Consider the following 24,554-nt stretch of genomic DNA (forward strand, 5'->3'; position numbering starts at 1 on the left):
TTTGTCGTAATGTTGTCGCCTAAGAATTTCAGTGAAGATGTGGCAGACATACTTATCCTGGTTCAACTTTAAACAATATATGTGTATTCAGAGTGTCCAATTCACCTAATGGCACGTCTTTCAGGATGTTATTTTATTCATCTAATAATAACTAAAATTCATGTGTGGCAGCTCTAAAAAAATGTCCAGGTTTTGGACATCCCTGGTGTTCATATAGCCAGATTTGAGACACTGTACCTGTATTTGATTTTTAATGACTTTGGTGCATTAAATAAGACTTAATGGATGGGAGCAATTGCAGGTTAACTCAATGAGAAACTAGGTACACAAGGAATGGGACACATGGACGTGATTCTCCGGTCTCCGACACCGAAACCGCATTCGCCGATCGGCCGGAGAATCCTCGTTTGCACCAAAATCGGGGCCGGTGCCGCTTTTGCGATGCTCTGCCCCCTCAAAAAGTACTCGTATGGACAGCCTCAGGATGTGACATCCTCGTGAGGCACTCCTTGGAGGCACTCCTCCAATGCTCCACCTCCAATGGGCTGAGTTCCCAACGGCGTGGGTCACTCATGCTATTTATTTTTGTGAACCCGGCGTGGCGGCTGTGGACTGAGTCCAGCGGCGCCACAGTCAGAGCCGTTCCATGGGCAGGGCGGGCCTTGGCAGGGCTGCGGGCATTGTTGGGGGGGTGGTCCAAAGGTGGCAAGCCTGGCCAAAGTGGGGCATTATTTGGCAGGCTGGGTCTGTGCGCGGCCGGCGCCATGTTGCACGCCATGTCCGCTGCAGGCCGCCATCGTGCAGATGCGCAGCCCCGGACCCGGCAATTCTCCGGCTGTATCCGCAGCTAAAGCTGGGGGCTTTACGCTGCATGCCTGCTAGCCCCCCACCAGACAGAGGATCGTTGCATCTTTTGCGGCATTTTTCCGGGTGTAAAACGCCACTGTTCCCACGCCAGCATCAGCACTTAGTCTTCAAATCGGAGAATCCAGGCCCAATGGTATGACTGACTAATATGATCATATTCCTTCCAATGAGGAAAACCTTCATCATTAGCAGAATCAGATATTTGAATCATACCAGAATGAACTAAAAACCTTTCTCTGAATCGGAATAAAACTATTTTTTCGTCTTACTGCAGCTGTACAGGGCCTTGATAAGTCTACATCTGGAGTATTATGTGCAGTTTTGATCTCCTTACCTAAGAAATGGTACACTTGTTACAGACTGATTCCTGGAATGGTACGATTGTCGTACGAGGAGAAATTAGGTTGAGTGTGCCTGTATTGACTGAAATTTAGAAGAATGAGCGGGAATCTAATTAAATGTGTAAAATTCTGTCAGGGCTGGACAGATTGGATGCAGGTATGTTGTTTCTTCTGGCTGAGGGGTGGGGGTGGTGGTGGGGTGGGCTTAGAACAAGCAATTACGGTCTCAAAATACAGGGTAAGCCATATTTAAGAACTCAGCGACCAACTTAAATGAGTATGCCACCATCGTCATGGACTTCATCAGCAAATGTGTGGACGACTGCGTGCCAAAGTAAGCAGTACGTACGTCCCCCAACCGGAAACCATGGCTCAATCACGAGATTGACTCCCTACTGAAGGACAGGTCTGAGGCATTCAAGTCAGGCGACCCTGACTAATACAAGAAATCCAGGTACGACCTCCGCAAAGCCATCCGAGATGCCAAGAGAGAATATCAGACCAAGCTAGAGTCACAGACTAGTGTTACAGACTCTCGGCGGATGTGGCAAGGCCTAAACAACATAACGGGCTACAAAGCGAAGCCGAGCAGTATCTCAGGCAGCAGCGCACCCCTCCCCAATGAACTCAATGCATTCTATGCTCGGTTCGAGCAGGAAACCAACGATCCGCTGTCAAGTGCCCCAGCAGCCCATAACACACCCATACCCACCATCACAGCTTCCGAAGTCAGATCGGCTTTCCTGAAAGTGAATGCTTGGAAGGCGAAGGGTCTGGACGGGATCCCTGGTTGTGAACTAAAAGCTTGCACGGACCAGCTGGCAGATGTGTTCGCAGACATCTTTAACCTGTCCCTACTCCGCTCCCTGGTCCCCACCTGCTTCAAGAAGACCACCATCATACTGGTGCCAAAGAGAAACCAGGCAACATGCCTCAGTGACTACCGTCCGGTGACCCTGACTTCAGTCGTAATGAAGTGTTTCGAGAGGTTGGTCATGAAGTGCATCACCTCCATACTCCCAGAACGCCTTGATCCATTGCAATTCGCATACCGCCGCAACCGGTCCACAGCAGACACCATCTCCCTGGCCCTAGACTCATCCCAGGGAGCATCTCGACAACAAGGACTCCTACATCAGACTCCTATTTATTGACTACAGTTCAGCCTTCAACACCATAATCCCAGCCAAGCTCATATCAAAGCTCCAAAACCTAGGACTTGGCTCCTCACTCTGCAACTGGATCCTTGACTTTCTAACCCACAGACCACAATCAGTAAGAATAAACAACAATACCTCCTCCACAACAGTCCTCAATACCAGGGCCCCACAAGGCTGCATACTTTGCCCCCTACGATACTCCCTGTACACACACGACTGCGTGGCAAAATTTGGTTCCAACACCATCTACAAGTTTGCTGACGATACGACAATAGTGGGCCGGATCTCGAATAACAATGAGTCAGAATACAGGAGGGAGATTGAGAACCTAATGGAGTGGTGCAGCGACAACAATTTATCCCTCAATGCTTGCAAAACTAAAGAGCTGGTCATTGACTTCAGAAAGCAAAGTACTGTACACACCCCTGTCAGCATCAACGGGGCCGAGGTGGAGATGGTTAGCAGTTTCAAATTCCTAGGAATACACATCTCCAAAAATATGTCCTGATCCACCCATGTCGACGCTACCACCAAAAAGCACAACAGTGCCTATACTTCCTCAGGAAACTAAGGAAATTCGGCATGTCCACATTAACTCTTTCCAACTTTTACAGATGCACCATAGAAAACATCCTATCTGGCTGCATCACAGCCTGGTATGGCAACTGCTCGGCCCAAGACTGCAAGAAACTTCAGAGAGTCGCGAACACAGCCCAGTCCATCACACAAACCTGCCTCCCATCCATTGATTCCATCTACACCTCCCACTGCCTGGGGAAAGTGGGCAGCATAATCAAAGACCCTTCCCACCCGGCTTACTCACTCTTCCAACTTCTTCCATCAGGCAGGAGATACAAAAGTCTGAGAACACGCAAGAACAGACTCAAAAACAGCTTCTACCCCGCTGTTACCAGACTCCTAAACTAACCTCTTATGGACTGACCTCATTAACAGTGCATCCCTGTATGCTTCACCTGATGCCGGTGTTATGTAGTTAGATTGCGTACCTTGTGTTGCCCTATTATTTATTTTCTTTTATTTCCTTTTCTTTTCATGTACTTAATGATCTGTGGAGCTGCTCGCAGAAAAATACTTTTCACTGTACCTTGATACATGTGACAATAAACAAATCCAATCCATTTAACACTGAAATGAGGAGAAATTTCTTCACTTCACTGGTGAACCTGTGGAATTCTCCACCATAGAAGGCTATGGAAGCCAAGTCACTGAATATATCTAAGGACAAGGAAGGAAATGGATAGATTTCTCTCTAAAGGTTTCATAGAAACATATATAGAAAATAGAAGTAGGAGGAGGCCATTCGGCCCTTTGAGTTTGCTCTGCCATTCATTATGATCACAGTAAGAAGTCTTACAACACCAGGTTAAAGTCCAACAGGTTTGTTTCGAATCACTAGCTTTCGGAGCGCAGCACCTTCATCGGGTGAATGAAGAGGTGGGTTCCACAAACACATATAAAGACAAATTCAATGATGCAAGATGATACTTTAAATGCGAGTCTTTGCAGGTAATTAAGTATTTACAGGTTCAGACAGTGCAACTGGAGAGAGGGATAATCACAGGTTAAAGAGGTGTGAATTGTCTCAAGTCAGGACAGTTGGTGGGGGGTGAATGTAATGAGACATGAGTTTATGATCATTCATTATGATCATGACTGATCATCAAGTTCAATACACTGATCCCACCTTCTCTCCATTTCCCTTGATTCCTTTAGCCCCAAGAGCTATATGTAGTTCTTTCTTGAAATTTCACAACATTTTGGCCTCAACTACTTTTTGTGGTCGTGAATTCCACAGGTTCACCGCTCTCTGGGTGAAGAAATGTCTACTCCCCTCAGTCTTAGGTTTACTGCTTATCCTCAAACTATGACCCCTCGTTCTTGACTCCTTCACCATCGGCAACATTTTTTCTGAATCTACCCTGTTCAATCCGGTTAGAATTTTATAAGTTTCTATGAAAATCCCTCTCACTCTTCTAAAATCTAATGAATATAATCCTAACCGATTTAGTATCTCATCATATGACAGTCCCGATATCCCAGCAATCAGCCTGCTGAACCTTTGCTGCACTCCCTTCATAGCAAGAACATCCTTCCTTAGATAAGGACACCCAAACTGCACACAATACCCCAGGTGTGGCCTCACCAATACCCCATACAATTGCAGTAAACATCCTTATTCCTATACTCAAATCCTCTTGCTATGTAGGCCAACATATCATTTGCCTTCTTTATTGCCTGCTGTACCTCCACGCTTACTTTCAGCGACTGATGCATGAGGACACCGAGGTCTCGCTGAGAATCCACCTCTCACAATTTACACCCATTCAAATAATATCTGTTTCAAAGGGTAGGGATATTTTCAAGGGGTGTGGGGAGAGTGTGGGAGTATGGTGTTGAGATAGAGGATCAGCCATGATCATACTGAATACAGGATCAAAGTGCTGAATGACCTCCTCATACTCATAACTTCTATGTTTCTATGGTTCTAGTTTCTATCGCATCATAGAAATCTTTACTATTGCAAAAGGATATTAATACATCTACTTTTTATTCATATATTTGAATACTATAACATTCTCTCTCATTTTGTTTTTAATAGTGATACGAGTATTAGTCACTAGTAAAAAGTTGGTTTCTTCTAACGACATGGAACCTGACACGGTCCAGTATGCAGTAAAGCAAGAAAAGGTACACAAATGTTAAAGATTTGAGCAAGCAGATTGGTCCTTTAGATATTAAATAAAAACAGAAGCATTGGAAATGCACAGTCTGTCAGTCAATAATTTAAAAACAAAGAGAGGTTAACATTCTGACATTGTAACCCGATTTTCCTCTATTAAATGATGGTTGACGCAACTATGAATGTCTAGAATTTTATGTTTTTATTTGGATTTTCAGGAGATGTCTTTTTTACTTTAGGCCTTTAGCATGACTATATGATAAACAATGCAATATCATGGTCCTTTAGAATATAATTTCAAATGATTAGAGAGGCAATATATTTTTTTTTACCTCTGTGCTGTTTGGAAATGAGCCATTTGCCAAAATTACCACAGCTAGTTTTGAGCAGTTCTTTTGAATTTTTCTAACCTTTATGACATTCCCACAATTGATTTCTAGTTTACTAAAGGCTTATTTTTCTTTGGTATAAATAAAACCCTTGATTTTTAAGAAGATATTTTTGTCAAGTGATCAGAATAACCATCATAGAATCCCTACAATGCAGAAGGAGGTTATTTGGCCCATCGAGTCTGCATCAACCCTCTGAAAGAGCACCCTACCTAATTCCACACTCAGCCCTATCCCCGTAACCCCACCTAACTTTTGGATGCTAAGCGCCAATTTAACATGGCCAATCCACTTAACCTGCACACCTCTGGACTGTGGGAGGAAACCGGGGCACCCGGAGGAAACCCACGCAGACAAGGGGAGAACGTGCAAACTGCACACAGACAGTCACCCAAGGCACGAATCGAACATGGATCCCTGGCACTGTGAGGCAGCAATGTTAACCACTGTACCACCTTGCCATTCATCTAATTGATTAGCTAAGTCTTATTGAGAAAAATATTGATGTGGAATAATATTAAACATGTAATTATTTTTGAGTAATGTACCTCCAAAGATCCTTCTAACGCATGAACACATTCCCAACATATCTCTCCAAGTGCACCCTGGCAATGTCAATAATTACACAGTGAAGTTTGTTCTTGCAAGTAACTATTCATACATGAAAATTATTCTCTTCATTTAGAGGGTATAGTTTTTCGAAACACGATAAGGTTTTGTAAGCTTTCAAAATTTGCTGTTGAAAGAAAGCTAGGCTGTCTAAGTGAAGCTTTTGATTATTCTGGTGTAGTCTTTTTTTTTACTAAAAGTATTAATGTTCAAACCTTCATCAGATGTACAAAGGATTTGAAAAGAAGAAAATGGTAGAGTATGTCTACACATCTTCCAGCTCTGCTGCATGTGGTGTAGAGCTTGAAACCAATGTCCAGTACCTCATAACAGGTAAGATAAGAACTTAATGGGAATAGTTTCATTGTTTAAATGCCTTCGTTTTTATTCACTTAAATACTGTCAGATCTCCAGTGATGTTACTGAAGTGAATGGCTCAACTGATGAGGGCAGGGATGGAGGAGAGAGGAGGAAAGATAGGAAGGGATGGATATGTGAGTGGAAAATGACAGAAGAGTGCAAAGAGTAAAGGAGGGGCAGGGAGGGAAAGGGAAGGATGGAGTAAAGAAAGGGGCGGGTTGAAGGAAGGGGCGCGGTGAAGGAAGGGTGGAATAGGGGAGAGAGCAGAGTGAGGAAGGTGATAAGGGTAGGAGAAGGTGGAGAGGAAGGAGAGGAGCCCACTGCTTTCTAGAAATGCATTCCCACTGAAATAATGGAAAAGGAGTGGAAACAATTTGGAATGTTTTTGATTGGTTCTTTAATACAGTGCTTTACACACTCACTGTAAGTGGGCAAATAAACTAATTTGTTTACTCAAAATACCACAGTTATACATAAATAAATGACTGCATGTAACATGGGAAACTACAATTTATAGAACATAGAACAGTACAGCACAGAACAGGCCCTTCGGCCCTCGATGTTGTGCCGAGCCTTGTCCGAAACCAAGATCAAGCTATCCCACTCCCTGTCATACTGGTGTGCTCCATGTACCTATCCAATAACCGCTTGAAAGTTCCTAAAGTATCCGACTCCACGATCACAGCAGGCTGTCCATTTCACACCCTAACCACTCTCGAGTAAAGAACGTACCTCGGACATCCCTCCTATATCTCCCACCCTGAACCTTATAGTTATGCCCCCTTGTAACAGCTTCATCCACCCGAGGAAATAGTCTCTGAACGTCCACTCTATCTATCTCCCTCATCATCTTATAAACCTCTATTAAGTTGCCTCTCATCCTCCTCCGCTCCAAAGAGAAAAGCCCTACCTCCCTCAACCTTTCCTCATAAGACCTATCCTCCAAACCAGGCAGCATCCTGGTAAATCTCCTTTTCACCCTTTCCAATGCTTCCACAACCTTCCTATAGTGAGGTGACCAGAACTGCACACATTACTCCAAATGTGGTCTCACCAGGGTCACGTACAGTTGCAGCATAATCCCACGGCTCTTAAACTCAAGCCCCCTGTTAATAAACGCTAACACACTATAGGCCTTCTTCACGGCTCTATCCACTTGAGTGGCAACCTTCAGAGGTCTGTGGACATGAACCCCAAGATCTCTCTGTTCCTCCACATTCCTCAGAACCCTGCCATTGACCCTGCAATCCGCATTCAAATTTTTCCTACCAAAATGAATCACCTCGCAATTATCAGGGTTAAACTCCTTCTGCCATTTTTCGGCCCAGCTCTGCATCCTACCAATGTCTCTTTGCAGTTTACAACAGCCCTCCACCTCATCCACTACTCCACCAATCTTGGTGTCATCAGAAAATTTACTATCCCACCCTTCAGCCCCCTCCTCCAAGTCATTGATAAAAATCACAAATAGCAGAGGACCCAGCACTGATCCCTGTGGTACACCACTGGTAACTGGTCTCCAGTCTGAAAATTTTCCATCCACCGCCACCCTCTGTCTTCTATGTGATAGCCAGTCACTTATCCAATAGGCCAAATTTCCCTCTATCCCACACCTCCTTACTTTCGTCATGAGCCGACCATGGGGAACCTTATCAAACGCCTTACTAAAATCCATGTATACGATATCAACTGCTCTACCTTCATCTACACACTTAGTTACCTCCTCAAAGAATTCAATCAAATTTGTAAGGCAAGACTTACCCTTCACGAATCCGTGGTTGACTATCCCAGATTAAGCTTTTCAAATGGTCATAAATCCTATCCTTCAGGACTATTTCCATTAACTTACCGACCACCGAAGTAAGACTAACTGACTAATAATTACCAGGGTCATTCCTATTCCCTTTCTTGAACAGAGGGACAACATTCGCCACTCTCCAGTCCTCTGGCACTATCCCCGTGGACAGTGAGGACCCAAAGATCAAAGCCAAAGGCTCTGCAATCTCATCCCTTGCCTCCCAAAGAATCCTAGGATATATCCCATCTGGCCCAGGGGACTTGTCGACCCTAAGATTTTTCAAAATTGCTAATACGTCCTTCCTCAGAACATCTACATCCTCCAGCCTACCCACCTGTATCACACTCTCATCCTCAAAAACATGGTTCCTCTCCTTGGTGAACATTGAAAAAAAGTATTCATTCAACGCCTCTCCTATTTCTTCTGACTCCATGCACAAGTTCCCACTACTGTCCTTGACCGGCCCTAACCTCACCCTGGTCATTCTTTTATTTCTCACATAAGAGTAAAAAGCCTTGGGGTTTTCCTTGATCCGACCCTCCAAGGACTTCTCGCCCCCTCCTAGCTCTTCTAAGTCCTTTTTTCAGCTCATTCCTTGCTACCTTGTAACCCTCAAGCGACCCAACTGTACCTTGTTTTCTCATCCTTACATACGCTTCCTTTTTCTTCTTGACAAGACATACAACCTCTTTTGTGAACCATGGTTCCCTCACACGGCCATTTCCTCCCTGTTTGACAGGGACATACCTATCAAGGACACGCAGTATTTGTTCCTTGAACAAGCTCCACTTTTCATTTGTGCCTTTCCCAAACAGTTTCTGTTCCCATCTTATGCTCCCTAATTCTTGCCTAATCGCATCATAATTACCCCTCACCCAACTATAAACCTTGCCCTGCCGTATGGCCCTATCCCTCTCCATTGCAATAGTGAAAGACACCGAATTGTGGTCACTATCTCCAAAGTGCTCTCCCACAAACAAATCTAACACTTGGCCCGGTTCATTACCCAGTACCAAATCCAATGTGGTCCCACCTCTTGTCGGCCTATCCACATATTGTGTCAGGAAACCATCCCGCGCACACAGTACAAAAATTGCCCCATCCGAACTGTTCGACCTATAGAGGTTCCAATCAATATTTGGAAAGTTAAAGTCACCCATGACAACTACCCGGAGACCTCCACAGCTATCCATAATCTGTTTTGCAATTTCTTCCTCCACATCTCTATTACTATTTGGGGGCCTATAGAAAACTCCTAGCAACGTGACCGCTCCTTTCCTATTTCTAACTTCAGCCCATATTACCTCAGTAGGCAGATCACCCTCGAACTGCCTTTCTGCAGCCGTTAAACTATCCTTGATTAACAATGCTACTCCTCCACCTCTTTTACCACCTTCCCTACTCTTACTGAAACATCTATACCCCGGAACTTCCAACAACCATTCCTGTCCCTGTTCTAACCATGTCTCCGTAATGCCCACAACATCGTAGTCCCAAGTACCAATCCACGCTCCAAGTTCACCCACTTTATTCTGGATGCTCCTTGCATTGAAGTAGACACACTTCAACCCACCTTCCTGTCTGCCGGTACACGCCTGCGACCTTGATACCCTCCTCAGTACCTCACTACTCTCAACACTGGCTTCTGGACTACAGCTCGTTTTCCCATCCCCCTGACAAATTAGTTTAAACACCCCCGAAGAGGCATAGCAAATGTCCCTCCCAGGATATTGGTGCCCCTCTGGTTCAGGTGCAAACCATCCTGTCTGTACAGGTCCCACCATACCCAGAATAAGCTCCAATTATCCACGTAACTGAAACCCTCCCTCCTACACCATCCCTGCAGCCACGTGTTTATCTGCACTCTCTCGCTGTTCCTCAACTCGCTAGCACATGGCACCGGCAACAAACCAGAGATGACAACATGGTTTGTCCTGGCTCTCAGCTTCCACCCTAGCTCCCTAAATTCCTGTTTAAATCTCTATCCCTTCTCTTACCTATGTCGTTGGTACCGATGTGTACCACGACTTGTGACTGTTCCCGGTCCCCTTTAAGGATTCTGAAAACACGGTCAGAGACGTCATGAACCCTGGCACCCGGGAGGCAACATACCATCCGTGAGTCTCTTTTGTTGCCACAGAACCGTCTATCTGTCCCTCTAACTATCGAGCCCCCAATAACTATTGCTCTCCTGCTCTCCCTCCTTCCCTTCTGAGCCACAGGGACGGACTCAGTGCTGGAGATCCGTTCACCATGGCTTACCCCTGGTAGGTCATCCCCCTCAACAGTATCCAAAGCGGAATACTTGTTACTGAGGGGAATGACCACAGAGGATCCCTGCACTGACTGCTTCCTCTCAGCCCATCTCACAGTCACCCAGCTATCTTGATTCTTCGGAGTAACTACATCCCTGAAGCTACTATCTATGACCACCTCTGCCTCCCGAATGATCCGAAGTTCATCCAGCTCCAGCTTCTGTTCCCTAACGCGGTCTCGGAGGAGCTGGAGATGGGTGCACTTCCCACAGTTGAAATCAGCAGGGACACAGACGGCGTCCCTCACCTCAAACATTCTGTAGGAGGAACATTGCACTGCCTTCCCTGCAATCCACTCTAGATAGCTTGCGGATAAAACAAGAAAAAGAAAGAAAGAAAGAGCTTACCTGATATTCACTCAACCCCTTAGGTTAGAGGAGGTGGAAGGGTGGGGGACACTACAAGTGTAGTGTCTCGGGTTTAGGAACCGCTCAACTTAAATACAGGTAAAATTAAAACACTTAACCAGCAACCACTGCGCTCCGCACTATAACAGCAATCAGCTGTTATGGGCCCACGCAAACAATTTAAATCTGTACTACTTACCCAGCAGTCACTCTGTCCTCACTCTGACCGGATTCAGCTGGAAACCCCCAACAGTAAACTTTTTTGAAAAGCTTTTTATGGTAAAACAGTTTACTGCATGGCTTTTTAGGTAGGGGCTACAGAGTGTAAAACATGGCAAAGATTCAACTCATTTTCATCTCACTTATCAAAATATTTTTGCAACTTTTTTTATATGACCATAAAGTTCTGCTTAAACATGTATGTTTACATTCAGGACTTTTATTCAGAGCCTTCGTTCAAACTCAACTCCTCCGGATGTTCTGTTGTTTTTAATCAATCATTTTGTTTCCCTGGTTGCTTTTTTGTTGTAAGGTGACTGTTTGTGTACCCATTCAGAATACATAATAAAATATAAAGATTGTACAATACCCTATTCATTTTTCTGATCCATAGGATAATGATAGGATTAAGTGAACGACTCATTGAATATAATGGCCTACCTCTAATTAACTGGTGTTGAGGTGGGAGTGTGCCAAGTGTTACACTTGCAGGCAGGCTTCCAAGGACAATAATAACTGTGTTTCTCTGCCACTGAATAGCTTTGCTAGACTTTATTCTGGGAGGGAGGGCTACAACATTGTGTTCCCAATTCTGTGTTGAACTCTTTGTCTAATGTAGCTCCAAGCAGCAGCAGGTTGCAATTTCTGCCCACTAATATATTACATATAGATATGTGGATATTCTTTTTTTGTTTTAGGCCAACTTGGTATTCAGGGAAAAGTTCACATTGGACTTTGCAATTGGATTGTCCCATGGGATGATCTAACTTCATTGCAAAAACGAAACGTGAAGTGGAACAAATATGAAACAGGCTGCAGCTGTCACGTAAGTCCAAATCCGAGTACACTTTCTCACTTCCATTTTGCCCTCTTCCGATGGCACTTATTGTTGCGGTGGAACAGCTACATGAGCTGATAACACTTCACCGTTGTGACTGTCTGGCTCTCCTTTCTGTGAGCTGAGCCAGTGATTGATGACAAGTTTTACAGAGGCAATTATATGGCACCTATTAGTGTCCTCGCTTGACATCTACATGCATAACTTCCAGCAGGTTAGGTGAATTGCCCATGCTAAATTACCCCTTAGGATGGGGTTGCAGGAATAGAATGGGGGATTGAGCCCAAAAGAGTCAGTGCAGATTCAATGGGCCAAATGGCCTCCTTCTGCACTATAGGGATTCTATGAAGTCTGGTACATTTGCATCTGGCATTGATCCAGCAGGATCATTGATAACAATCAGAAACAGGAACCCTGGCTAATTTGACCGCTTTCTAATTAATGCCAGTTGTTGCGCACTGCCACAATTTTGATACAATGCCAGATGCAAATGTACCAGACTTCATAGAATCCCTATAGTGCAGAAGGAGGCCATTTGGCCCATTGAATCCGCACTGACTCTTTTGGGCTCAATCCCCCATTCTATTCCTGCAACCCCATCCTAAGGGGTAATTTAGCATGGGCAATTCACCTAACCTGCACATCTTTGGACTGTGGGAGGAAACCGGAGCCCCGGAGGAAACCCACGCAGATACGGGGAGAAAGTGCAAACTCCTCACAGTCACCCAAGGTTGGAGTCAAACCCAGGTCACTGCGCTGTGAGGCAGCAGTGCTAACCACTGTGCCGCCCATCCACCATATTAGAATATTTGATGCCAATTTATTTTGAACCTCTGGAATGGAATGGTTCATGTTTACCAGTTCAATGCATCTGACAATTAGAACTACATAATAGTAGTTGGTTCTTAATTTCTTTCTTAGTACTGGGGATAATTACCAAACTGATTAGTAAACCCAAAATGAACAGAGTTTCAGACTCTCAAGAGTTATATCTGAATTAACCCAACCATACACCTTAAAATACACAAGTATTATAATCTATATGCTATCAATAATTTGAATTGATTTTCATAACTTTCGTAATACATTCTTATATTTCTGATCTCCAGGTTGTGACCTGCCTCAGTCTCCCCTGCTCGCTTCCAGAAAAGAGCCAGTGTGTTTGGACTGACCTGGTAACTGAGAAAACTCCAGCTGGATCTCAGGCAAAGTACAGCGTCTGCATGGATCGAGATGATGGTTCCTGTCACTGGTATGGAGAAGGATTAGCCAGCGCGAATGAGAATATCTATTACAGTGAACCCTGATTCTCCCTTCGCCCCACAAAAGTTGTGTTCTTATACCAGCTGCAGGTGGTGCAACTGTATCAAAGACCCCTAAGTTCTTCTCTTTAAACAAACATTTTGTCAGTTTACTGCATTCCTGTATGCAATGTGAAGCATAGCAATCTTACACCTGCATCCCAATGAGTGACAAGCAATTTTTATAGCCCCTCAATAAATTCTGCTGCCGTGATAGGTTTTGTCACATGAGGCAAACTGAAGCATGACCACCAACACAATTCTTGTAAATGTATATTGACTCTGTAGCTGGTGAAGTTTCACATCAAAACCTATGAATTCTACAGATGTGAGCAGAACTAGAAATAAAATATATCTTGGTAATTGAGAATGATGCCGATTAGTTATATTTTTCAGGATTAAAAAAAAAATCTAGATTAAAAATCCAGTGTGCAACAGTGTAATGTTTGCACTAGCAGTGATGAGGTTACTATCATGTCAAAAATTGATATTTTCTTTTAAGGCTGTGCCACATGCAAGGTTATATTAACATGCGGTTGACAGCACAAAGGGCACATGAGCTGACAGTGTGTGTGATGCATCAGGACAAATGAACATAATGGTGAATGCCAACAAGCAAAAAGTCCGTCCCTTCCTTTGTCCCCGGAAATATTCCCTTTGAAAAAAAACCTAAGGTTTGATATTATCTGAGGGACAGAGTCCGATTGAAAGGAAATTATGTTTGTTTTCAGAAGGTTAGTGCCAATAAAATGATTACAGGTGCCCTTCTTTGCCCCATTGCCCATGGCAAAATACAATTTGTGCTGGTGCTGCAAAGAATAACGTGGGGCTACATCCAAATGTTAAGAATGTGAGTACAATGTCTGCATGCTAGACCTTAAGTTATCTCAGATATATGTTGTGGTCAAGAAAAAAGTTCCATGTTCTATCAATCACATACTGTAGTAATACCAGTAAAACTGATGCCCAACGTATCAGTTGGCCCATCAAAAAACTGGTTCAAACAGCTTTTTTTAAAAAGTGATTAAAAACTAAGTGTACTTGCACAATTCTGGGAATGAATAAAAGGATAGAACGTCAAGGTCAGTTGGTCTCCCAAGCACCAACCTTCATGTTTGGATAATAGAATACAAATCCCATCAATTTTTCATTAAGCATCTTTGATTAGTCTAATGTGTAGGACATAAAAGGCAGCTGGGAAACCTGTTTAGTCATTAGAATATTCCAATCTAATTATCTGACTAATAACTGTGGTCAATGTTTCCTAAAATTCAGCAAGAAAGCCACACCACAAAGCTGAAATTGACAATATTCAAATTCAAGACCTATCTTTTTGTAGTTCCTCCCCCACTTTCATTCAAAGTGCTTAAATTTTGCAACATATTAATTTGCAAATAAACTGCTTTAAAATATAATAATAATAATCTTTTATTGTCACAAGTGGGCCTATATTAACACTGCAATGAAGTTACTGTGAAAAGCCCCCAGATACAAAGCCCCTAAATATAGGTACAACGATGATTTCTCATTTGATATGAATGCTGTGCTTTGCAAGAACTCTGTTGTCTTGTCAAATATCTAACAAAAATCTTTCTTATTAATGTTTTAATAAATGTGTTGTGTTTTCTGTAATACTTCTGAGAGATCAGATATGCTTTATTTCGAAAGGATTCAAGTGGCTGTGTCCAATTTATTTTTGATTAATTGGACATCAAATAAGCATGGAAACTGAACAACGTGCATTCCACTTAAAACTGTGGAATTCCTGAAAGTAGAGTTCCTATTTGTCTAATGTGAAGTGCACACTCTTTCCTTGGAAGGATCATTCTACTTTCTTAAGCTCAGTAAACATAGGAACACAGATGGGCCAAATCTCTACGAGAGGAATTTCTGGGATTTAACCAGCTAAAACTGTCCAGCCCATTGATGCATAGCCCTGGAAAGTTTAAAACTGTTTATCCAGTCAGCACCATCCTATTCAAGAGGTTAGTACAAGCTTCACAACCTTTCACCTGGGGGCAGGGACACATTTGCATATTTTTCTTATTCAAGGGGGCCGATGGGCAAATTTCAGAAAGATAAAGTTTCGCACAACAATAAATTTAATATTTGTAAAAAGTTCAGGTTTTAAGGAAAGAAACAATTGCTGAGCAAAGGTGCAGAAAAGTCACAGCAATAAATTGTCCAGTTAAAAAATTGTGACTAATAAATTGACCAGAGTGTGAGTGAGTGTGAGTGGGTGTATTTGTAAGGGTTAGTGTTGGAAGAGGTGCAAGCTGACAAGACTTGAGGAGACCACAAGGAGAGAGGCAGACGCTGCCAAACCAATCAGTGACACATTGGCCTACACCCATCGTCTCTTGAGATAGGGAGGCCGAGAAGAATGAATACGTGGTGGTGAGAGCAAGTGAGAAACCTGAGACTGGGTGTAAGACAGACACATTCACACCCTCCATACACTCATTCAGTCTGTCACATTCCCCTCCATACACTCATTCAGTCACTCCCTCCCACATACTCTGTCACTGAGTCATTTCCTCCCACCTATCCAGTCAGTCTCATCCCATTAGTATCGGGATGAGGCCGTTAAATCTCGCGAGCGGCCTCTCGGGAGATTTGCCCGCTCGAAAAGTCTGGCAAGATTCTACGGAATCTCGCGTTGTGATTTGGATCTCGTTCTCGCTGGGCGAGATCCAGGTGTGCATATTTAAATGATCTATTAGGCGAATTTAAATATGTGTTCACCCAATTCACTCGGGGCCTGGAATTCATGGGCCTCACCAGCAAGGCCTCAACCGGGCTCAACTGGTTCACAAAGTTGTGATGGCACCTTGGCGAGTCTCACTGGAGAGTTGTGACCCATGGATGTTCAGAGACAAGGCAGGGTGATGCCCTGGCACTCCCCCAGCACCTGGGCACATTGGAACTGCCAGCCTGACACCTTGATGCTGCCATCCTGGAACCCTGGCAGTGCCACCTGGGCAGGGTGTCAGGCTGGCAGTGCCAAGGTGCCAGGTTGCCCATGCCAAGGGTTGGGCCCAGCTGTGGCCTTGCCAATAAGAGGTGGGGTGAGGGAGGAAGCTCGAGGACTCAGGAACAGGTAGTTTGGGTGAAGTAGAGGGTCCTACGGCCACTGTGGGGGTGCAGAGGAGGGGTCAGTCTCTCACTCCTACACACACATTCAGTCTCTCCCTCCCGCACAAAGTCAGTTTCTCACTTCCGCATACACACAGCACTGAGCCCTCCCCAGGCCTGTTGATACCTGGCCCTCCCATAGCCCGAGGAAACATCGCCCTCTGCGGGTCGCCAAACCTAGCTCACCAGCCTCTCGCCCCACCTTCATGGATTATGTGATAAGTGCATGCCTTCAATATGGCAGAACAGCTTATACTGGACAGCTTGTGACATACCAGTCACCTTCATGTAATAAATGCACAATAACCCCAACAAATACTTCTACCTATGGGTTTTGTGTGGTCATTAATGAAATCTAATTTGTCAATATCCAAAATAACACATAAATGTGATATATTTGTGTACAGACTATATTGTTTCATTTATATGTAGTACCAACGTTCAGTTTTCATTGATGTACAACAATGGCACATTGAGATGGCATAACCATAAAAATTAGATTGCATGCGCAACCTGTAATGTCCATTGCCTTGAATAATTAATTTATATTAATTGAAATGATTTATATTAATTTTAAGAGCTATTTTTTGAACCTCTGCATTTCAATTATAAAAGAGCAAGAAGCAGCCTTACTAAGTGTAATATATTATGTGTATCATGCTCTCTCCAGGCCCTTACCAATGCTTCATGTTTTAGCAACAATTGGATGTTATCAAAACAATTTCTTGGACTCTCTATATTTGCTATCCCCAAAATTTAGAAGCCAGCTTGTATTTTGGGGTTCAGAATTCTTACAGTAGGTCTGTCATACAGAACAAGGGGAAAAATCCAGAGCTACACTTACCATTTCCTTATGATTTGGATAAAAGACCTGTTCAATCAGCGGAAACTTCTCTGGGCCCATGCCCTTGTAGATGCTCACCAGCTGTGCAAACTGGAACAGAACAAAGCCATACGATTGCAAGTAATGCATATAGATCAATAACATCTTTACAGATTTTGCCCCTGGTTCTGATCCCTATCAAAACCTCAAAGGGAGGCAAAACAATTTAGAGAAAAATACAGCTGTGGCAGTGCTGTGAATATTATAATCCAGAAGCTATAATTCAAGCCCTAATCTTCTCTGATTCCACCTGTCATTAACAATGGGTTTTCATATCAAAGAATAACAGTCATAAATCACAGTCACATTTTTCCAGGATTCAATTATTTTTTATTTCCTTTAGATTCTCTTTTGCTAAATATTACCTTTTAACAAAGAGGATGAGTAGAATTTTTTCATCTCACAATGTCACAGGACACTAGAAGATATCAAACAGCACTTGCCAAATCCTCTAGTTTCCCTGTAGCGGTTTCACAGAATTTTACATACATACATGGGTGTATATCTGTTGCGTGTTTCTGCATCTATATACTGTTATGTTATATAATGTAACAAATAAATATAGTAAAATACAGTGGTTAGCACTGCTGTCTCACGGCACCAAAGATCCGTGTTCGATCTCGGCCCCAGGTCACTGTCCATGTGGAGTTTGCACATTCTCCCAGGTTGTGCATGGGTCTCACCCCAGAAGCCAAAGATGTGCAGGGTAGGTGGAATGGCCATGCTAAATTGCCGCTTAATTGGAACAAAATAATTGGGCACTCTAAATTTATTAAAAGAATAAAAAAAGAACAAAATGCCAAGGATTCTGGATATCTGAAATAAAAACAGAGAGCGCTAGGAAAACCCTGGTCTGGCAGCATCTGTGGCGAGAGAAATGGAGTTAATGTTTCAAGTCCAGAATGGCATTTCTTTTGAAAAAGAGTCATATTGGATTTGAAACGTCAACTCTGTTTCTCTCTCCACAGATGCCGGAGGGGTGGTGCCAGGCTCGTGCCGAGGTGATGTCAAGGGGTTCCAGGGTTGTGCCATGGGGGAAAGGGGTGCCGGGATGGTGTCAGGAGTTCCAGGCTGAGGCCAAGGTGGTGCTAGGATAGTACCATGACAGTGCCGGGGGTGCCAAGGTGGTGTCACGGGGTGCCAGGGTGGTGTCAGAGTATGCTCCTGGGTGTGGAACATTCCCTGGTGTGCTCGTTGTGTACTGGGGCAGCCTTTAAAAATGGCACTCGGATCACTGAATAGCTGAGTTGAAGGCAGTGCAGGCGAATCAGAAGATGCCCGCATGTGATACCCCTGCCTGCTTTATTTTTCTTCTAAGTCCCGCACTATATGGTGGGAAAAGCCTCCATTGCCGGCAGTGGCCTCAATGCCGCTTTTGGAGAAAATCTTGCCTTTGCCGAATTCAGAGAAACTCTTACCTTGTGTCAGCAATTTCCTCACCAATATCTTTAAATACCTTGGCAACAATTAGCCCCTATGGATTTGTTTATCTTAGGTCCATTATTTTCTCCATTACCTTTTTTAAATACGCTAAATCCATTATGTTCCTCCCCTTGATTTATATTTAGGTTCCCATACCCTAGTGGCAGTCTTCCTGCACTGTGAACATTTCACAAGTTTGCTATTCCTTTACTATACATTCTAATATTGTGTGTATCAACCTCTAATAGGCTTACATTCCCCTTTACTCCTTTTCCTCAACATAATTAGAAAATCTTTTGCTGTTAGGGGATGTCATAATATACACCAGTATATCATGGTGCAGACACACACACTGATGGACACACAGTGGGACCAATCAACACACACAACACCGCAGCCAATCACCTGTTAGAGCACATGCACTATAAAGACAGGGGGAATCAGAGTTCCCGCTCATTCGAGCTGCAGCTTCCTAGTAGGACAGAGCTCACAGCCTGCAGCACAGACATTCACCATGTGCTGAGTGCATCGACTGGTTAGGACAAGGCAAAGGTCTTTAGTTAAAGCTAGTATCGTGTTAACCCACAGTGAGAGTATGTTAAACTGTTAATGACTCAATAAAATAGTGTTGCACTATTTCAAGTTGGTGACCTGTATGTGTTCCACAGAGCACCCAACACAACAGGGGATAGAAATGTAAAATTCCCAGTCATTTCCCTCTGGCCGCCATTTTGAACAGTGTGGAAAATGTGGGGGCCTGCAATCTGACATGGACTCGAAATCACATCAGGCCCAGCCTTATTAAATGCTTGCCTCAATTTTGAATTTCCCTGAATTTGAGATCTTCAGTGAGGCAGGTGGACCGCTGAGGCCTGTGTGAAACATGTCAGGTCAATCAATTTATGAACTTGTGACGGGTAGAGTTAAGAGGACTTGCAAACTTTAAAAGTCATAATTAGATGCTATATGTCAATTTAAGTATGGTTTAATGCAGTGATTAGTAGGGTTCTATCCTTAAAAGCTAAATGACCATTAAATTGATTAGCATTGCGTAAGTGTCCAGATGCATTAGAATGCTTTCTACAGTTGATAAAGTGCTCTTTTACATTCAATTGTATTGCGAATCAGACATTAATGTTTCATATGGACGATGGGCTTTGAGTTAACTTATACAGTTGTGCAATAATTGTCCATTATTAATCCTTGGCTGAGCTCGAAACCCCGCTAATTTAGAGTTGTTTATACAGCTGTGAAAGGAACGGTGAGCTTTGCTTGCTTGTGAGTTTATGTGGTCCTCAAAGGACGCACAGTTTGAATGAACCATTCTTTATATCACAAGCATTTCCAAAACCTGTTATTATAGCGCTCATAAAATCTGTCCATGGTGGTTACTGTGGAGGATGCACAGTGGGCATGGTGGTATGGTAGGGGCATGGAAGATAATGCAGTGCATGGAAAAGGCATGGAGCTTCTGGAGAGAGGCTGGAGGGGGCATGGGAGATATGAAGGGGCATAGGGGAGTGGGTGGGGGGTAACGAAGGGGTGAGAGCTAGTCGGCTTAAGGGCAGCACGGTAGCACAAGTGGCTAGCACTGTGTCTTCACAGCGCCAGGCTCCCAAGGTCCCAGGATCGATTTTCTGCTGGGTCACGGTCTGTGCGGAGTCTGCACGTTCTCCCAGTGTCTGCGGGGTTTCCTCCGGGTGCTCCCGTTTCTTCCCACAGTCCAAAGACGTGCAGGTTAGGTGGATTGGCCATGCTAAATTGCCCTTAGTGTCCAAAAAGGTTAGGAGGGGTTATTGGGTTATGGGGATAGGATGGAAGTGAGGGGTTAAGTGGGTCAGTGCAGACTCGATGGGCTGAATGGCCTCTTTCTGCACTGTATGTTCTATGTTCTAATAGCCATGAATAGAACTAGGCCAAAGTTTTTGTGAATGGAGGGGGATTCCTAACCTGCTGGCTTCGGCATATTGGGCCTGCTCCGGGGGGTGGTAACCCTCATTCCAGCCTGACCTTGACTTCCCAGAGAGGAAACTTTCATATGCATGCAGGTCCATTCAAAACTTGAGAATGTGGCATCGAGAAGTAGCCTGACTTGCAGTGCTCGAGCCTCTCTTGCAAATCTTCCTATACTGTGCCTGGTTTGTATAATATCTCCTCTTGAACTAATTCAGATAAGTTATTAAGAATACAATAATTTAATTCTCCGATCATATTGAACTTACCACCCATGGCTTGTCACAAAAATTGTAGATGGATTCTAATGAGTTCATACTTGGGAGTCCACCATACTGCAGTCCTATAATAATATTCCGGAAATCCTCATTTTCTGCCATGCTATAAGGATGTTGCCTCACAATGACAAAGTCCGGTTTGAATGATCTGGTGATAGAACCACAAAATATATCTGTGTTAAAGCAATTTGGCAATGAACAATATTTTCCCCTTCCGAAGTTGGACATGTTGACAATCAAAATCCATCTGCCCACCCAAGCTCCCAAACCCCCCCACCCAGCTTCAACCGCATCTGCCTCTCAGATATATGTGAAAGATTCCATGGACAGTCGTCACTGCAGTCAGAAGAAGAAGAATGGTGACCAATCATCTCCAGATCCAAGCCTACAATCAACAACAGTTGTGTGGATGAATGTACATTACAGCCACATTGTAGCAGGGTTTGTGTTGTGAGATATTTTGTAAATTCCAGTCAATCTTATATCAGGGTTTTACCATGAGATTTTGTTGTTAATTCCAGTCAAATTTGCACGAGGGGAAATATTATGAATTCAATAAATCAACAAATCTGATTTTGAGCCAAATCATGTTTCACGTGCATTTTGTTTTCATAACTCCTGGTCCCAAGAACTATTGTAAGGGGGTAGGGAGCTGAATCTCTAACAAAGGCACTACATAAATGCAAGACTTTCTGTTTTATTAAAGCAACCTATCAGACTTCAAACATTTCTATTCCCTAAAATGTGTGAAAAATATACAACACAACTTTATAAGAAATTAACATCAGAAAAGGCATATTTAGTTTTGAGAATGTGATGAAGGTTGGATACCACACATAACATGCTTCAAATTATGCAGTTGAAAGCTATTTTCAGCTGCGTAGCCTAGGCCTTTCTGATTACTCGATTGTATTTTTAAGTGTAACACAAAGTTGTTTTCAGCCGTGGCAAACAACAATTAATGACATAGGCTGAGGTCCGCCTCCATCAGTTTCCCCGTACCTCTCCCCGCCCCCCCCCACCTCACCCCATGGAGTGTTGTCCGTGGACTGAGGCGGCACATCATTGGCTGCCAGTGAGATCTTCTGGTCCCGCCCAAGTCTACGCCACTGCGCTGGGGCACCCTTGACGGGACCGGATGATCCTGCCGACAGAAAATCCCATCCATAGTTTATGACTCAAATGCAAGAACATAAGACACAAGAGCATTAGGAGGCCATATGGCCATATGACTGAACTATTATATCGACTCCACTCTCTTTCCCTATCGCCATATATCTTGATTCACTTTGTATCAATCTCAGTCTTGAGTGCATGCATCAACTGCATTTTATATCCATTCATGGGATATTTATTGTGCTAAGGCCATCATTTATTGTTCATCCCTGATTTCCCTTGAGCTCCTCCTCCCATTTGCCCTTTAGCTCCTCCACTGAGGTTTCCTCCTCTTCTTGCAGCTTCTGGTAAATCGCCGAGACCTTGCCTTCTCCAACCCATAACCCCGAGATCACCCTGTCCTGAATCCTGCGTGCTGGAAGCAGCGGGAATTCCCTCACCTGCCGCCTCACGAACGGCCTCACTTGCATGTACTTGAAAGCGTTTCCCGGGGGTAGCCCAAACTTCTCCTCCAGCGCCCCGAGGCTCGCATACGTCCCATCAATGAACAGGTCCCCCATTCTTTTAATCCCTGCCCGATGCCAGCTCAGAAACCCCCCATCCATCTTTCCCGGGACGAACCGATGGTTCTCTCGAATCGGGGACCAAACCGAGGCCCCCACCTCACCCCTATGACGCCTCCACTGCCCCCAAATCTTCAGAGTCGCCGCCACCACCGGACTCATGGTGTACCTTGTCGGCGGGAGTGGCAAAGGTGCCGTCACCAGCGTCCTCAGACTCGTGCCCACACAGGACGCCATCTCTAGCCTCTTCCACGCTGCCCCCTCCCCTTCCATTACCCACTTACGGATCATCGCCACATTGGCTGCCCAGTAGTAGCCACATAGATTCGGCAACGCCAGCCCTCCTCTGTCCCTGCTACGCTCCAGGAAAACCCTTTTTACCCTCTGGGTCTTATTTGCCCACACGAATCCCATGATGCTCCTGCTTACCCATTTAAAAAAGGCCTTAGGGATCAGAATGGGAAGGCACTGAAATACAAAGAGAAACCTCGGAAGGACCATCATTTTAACTGACTGCACCCTACCCGCCAGTGAGAGTGGCAACATAGCCCATCTTTTAAAATCCTCCTCCATCTGCTCCACCAACCGCGTCAAATTGAGCCTGTGCAGGGCCCCCCAACTCCTAGCTACCTGGATCGGCAGGTACCGAAAGCTCCTTTCCGCCCTCTTCAACGGAAGCTCATCTATCCCCCTTCCCTGGTATCCTGGGTGCACCATAAAGAGCTCACTCTTCCCCATGTTAAGTTTATACCCCGAAAAGTCCCCAAACTCCCTAAGGATCCGCATGACCTCCGCCATCCCCTCCACTGGGTCCACAACATACAATAACAGGTCATCGGCATACAGCGACACCCGGTGTTCCTCTCCCCCCCGAACCAATCCCCTCCAGTTCCTGGACTCCCTCAATGCCATGGCCAGCGGCTCAATTGGGGGCAGCACGGTAGCATTGTGGATAGCACAATTGCTTCACAGCTCCAGGGTCCCAGGTTCGATTCCAGCTTGGGTCACTGTCTGTGCGGAGTCTGCACATCCTCCCCTGTGTGCGTGGGTTTCCTCCGGCTGCTCCGGTTTCCTCCCACAGTCCAAAGATGTGCAGGTTAGGTGGATTGGCCATGATAACTTGCCCTTAGTGTCCAAAATTGCCCATAGTGTTGGGTGGGGTTACTGGGTTATGGGGTAGGGTGGAGGTGTTGACCTTGGGTAGGGTGCTCTTTCCAAGAGCCGGTGCAGGCTCGATGGGCTGAATGGCCTCCTTCTGCACTGTAAATTCTATGATCTATGATCTATGATCAATTGCCAGTGCAAACAACAAGACGGACAGGGGACACCCCCCCGGTACAGCCGAAAGTACTCAGATCTCCGCCGGTTCATAGCCACACTCGCCACCGGGGCTTTATATAGTAGCCTAACCCAACTGATGAACCCCTCCCCGAACCCAAACCTCCGCAGCACCTCCCAAAGATACTCCCACTCCACCCTATTGAAGGCCTTCTCCGCGAACATAGCCGCCACTACCTCAGCGTCCCCCTCCACCGAAGGCATCATAATTGCATAAAGGAGCCTCCGCACATTGGTGTTCAGCTGCCTACCCTTCACAAATCCAGTCTGGTCCTCATGAATCACCCTCGGGACACAGTCCTCAATTCTCGATGCCAGGACCTTCGCCAGCAACTTCGCGTCGACATTGAGGAGCGAGATCGGCCTGTACGATCCACACTGTAGTGGGTCCTTGTCCCGCTTCAAGATCAAAGAGATCAGGGCCCTGGACATTGTCGGGGGCAAGGTCCCCCCCTCCCTCGCCTCATTGAAAGTCCTCACTAGCAGCGGGCCCAGCAGGTCCACGTACTTCCAATAAAATTCTACCGGGAACCCATCCGGCCCCGGGGCCTTCCCTGCCTGCATGCTCCCTAGTCCCTTAGCCAGCTCCTCCAGCCCAATCGGTGCCCCCAGCCCAACAAC

The 24,554-nt window shown here is 44.8% G+C and overlaps 2 protein-coding genes across 2 annotated transcripts in view; one reads left to right on the top strand and one right to left on the bottom strand.

The window, feature by feature from the left end:
* The window catches only part of LOC140388435 (metalloproteinase inhibitor 3-like), a 53,551-nt gene extending 34,230 nt beyond the window's left edge, over positions 1-19,321 (top strand). Inside the window, exons 2-5 of the mRNA XM_072472584.1 lie at positions 4,989-5,077; positions 6,292-6,400; positions 11,805-11,932; positions 13,054-19,321. Of these exons, the coding sequence (XP_072328685.1) occupies positions 4,989-5,077; positions 6,292-6,400; positions 11,805-11,932; positions 13,054-13,251 (524 nt within the window). The 3' untranslated portion in view covers positions 13,252-19,321. The remainder of the gene's footprint in view (positions 1-4,988; positions 5,078-6,291; positions 6,401-11,804; positions 11,933-13,053) is intronic.
* syn2b (synapsin IIb) overlaps positions 1-24,554 on the bottom strand; it is a 628,186-nt gene that overhangs the window by 230,539 nt on the left and 373,093 nt on the right. Inside the window, exons 4-5 of the mRNA XM_072472583.1 lie at positions 20,908-21,064; positions 17,225-17,314 (exon numbers count right to left, since the gene is read on the bottom strand). Coding sequence (XP_072328684.1) covers positions 17,225-17,314; positions 20,908-21,064 — 247 coding nt within the window. The remainder of the gene's footprint in view (positions 1-17,224; positions 17,315-20,907; positions 21,065-24,554) is intronic.

The sequence above is a fragment of the Scyliorhinus torazame genome, chromosome 13 (assembly GCF_047496885.1).
Source record: "Scyliorhinus torazame isolate Kashiwa2021f chromosome 13, sScyTor2.1, whole genome shotgun sequence".
In the NCBI taxonomy this organism is placed as follows: domain Eukaryota; kingdom Metazoa; phylum Chordata; class Chondrichthyes; order Carcharhiniformes; family Scyliorhinidae; genus Scyliorhinus; species Scyliorhinus torazame.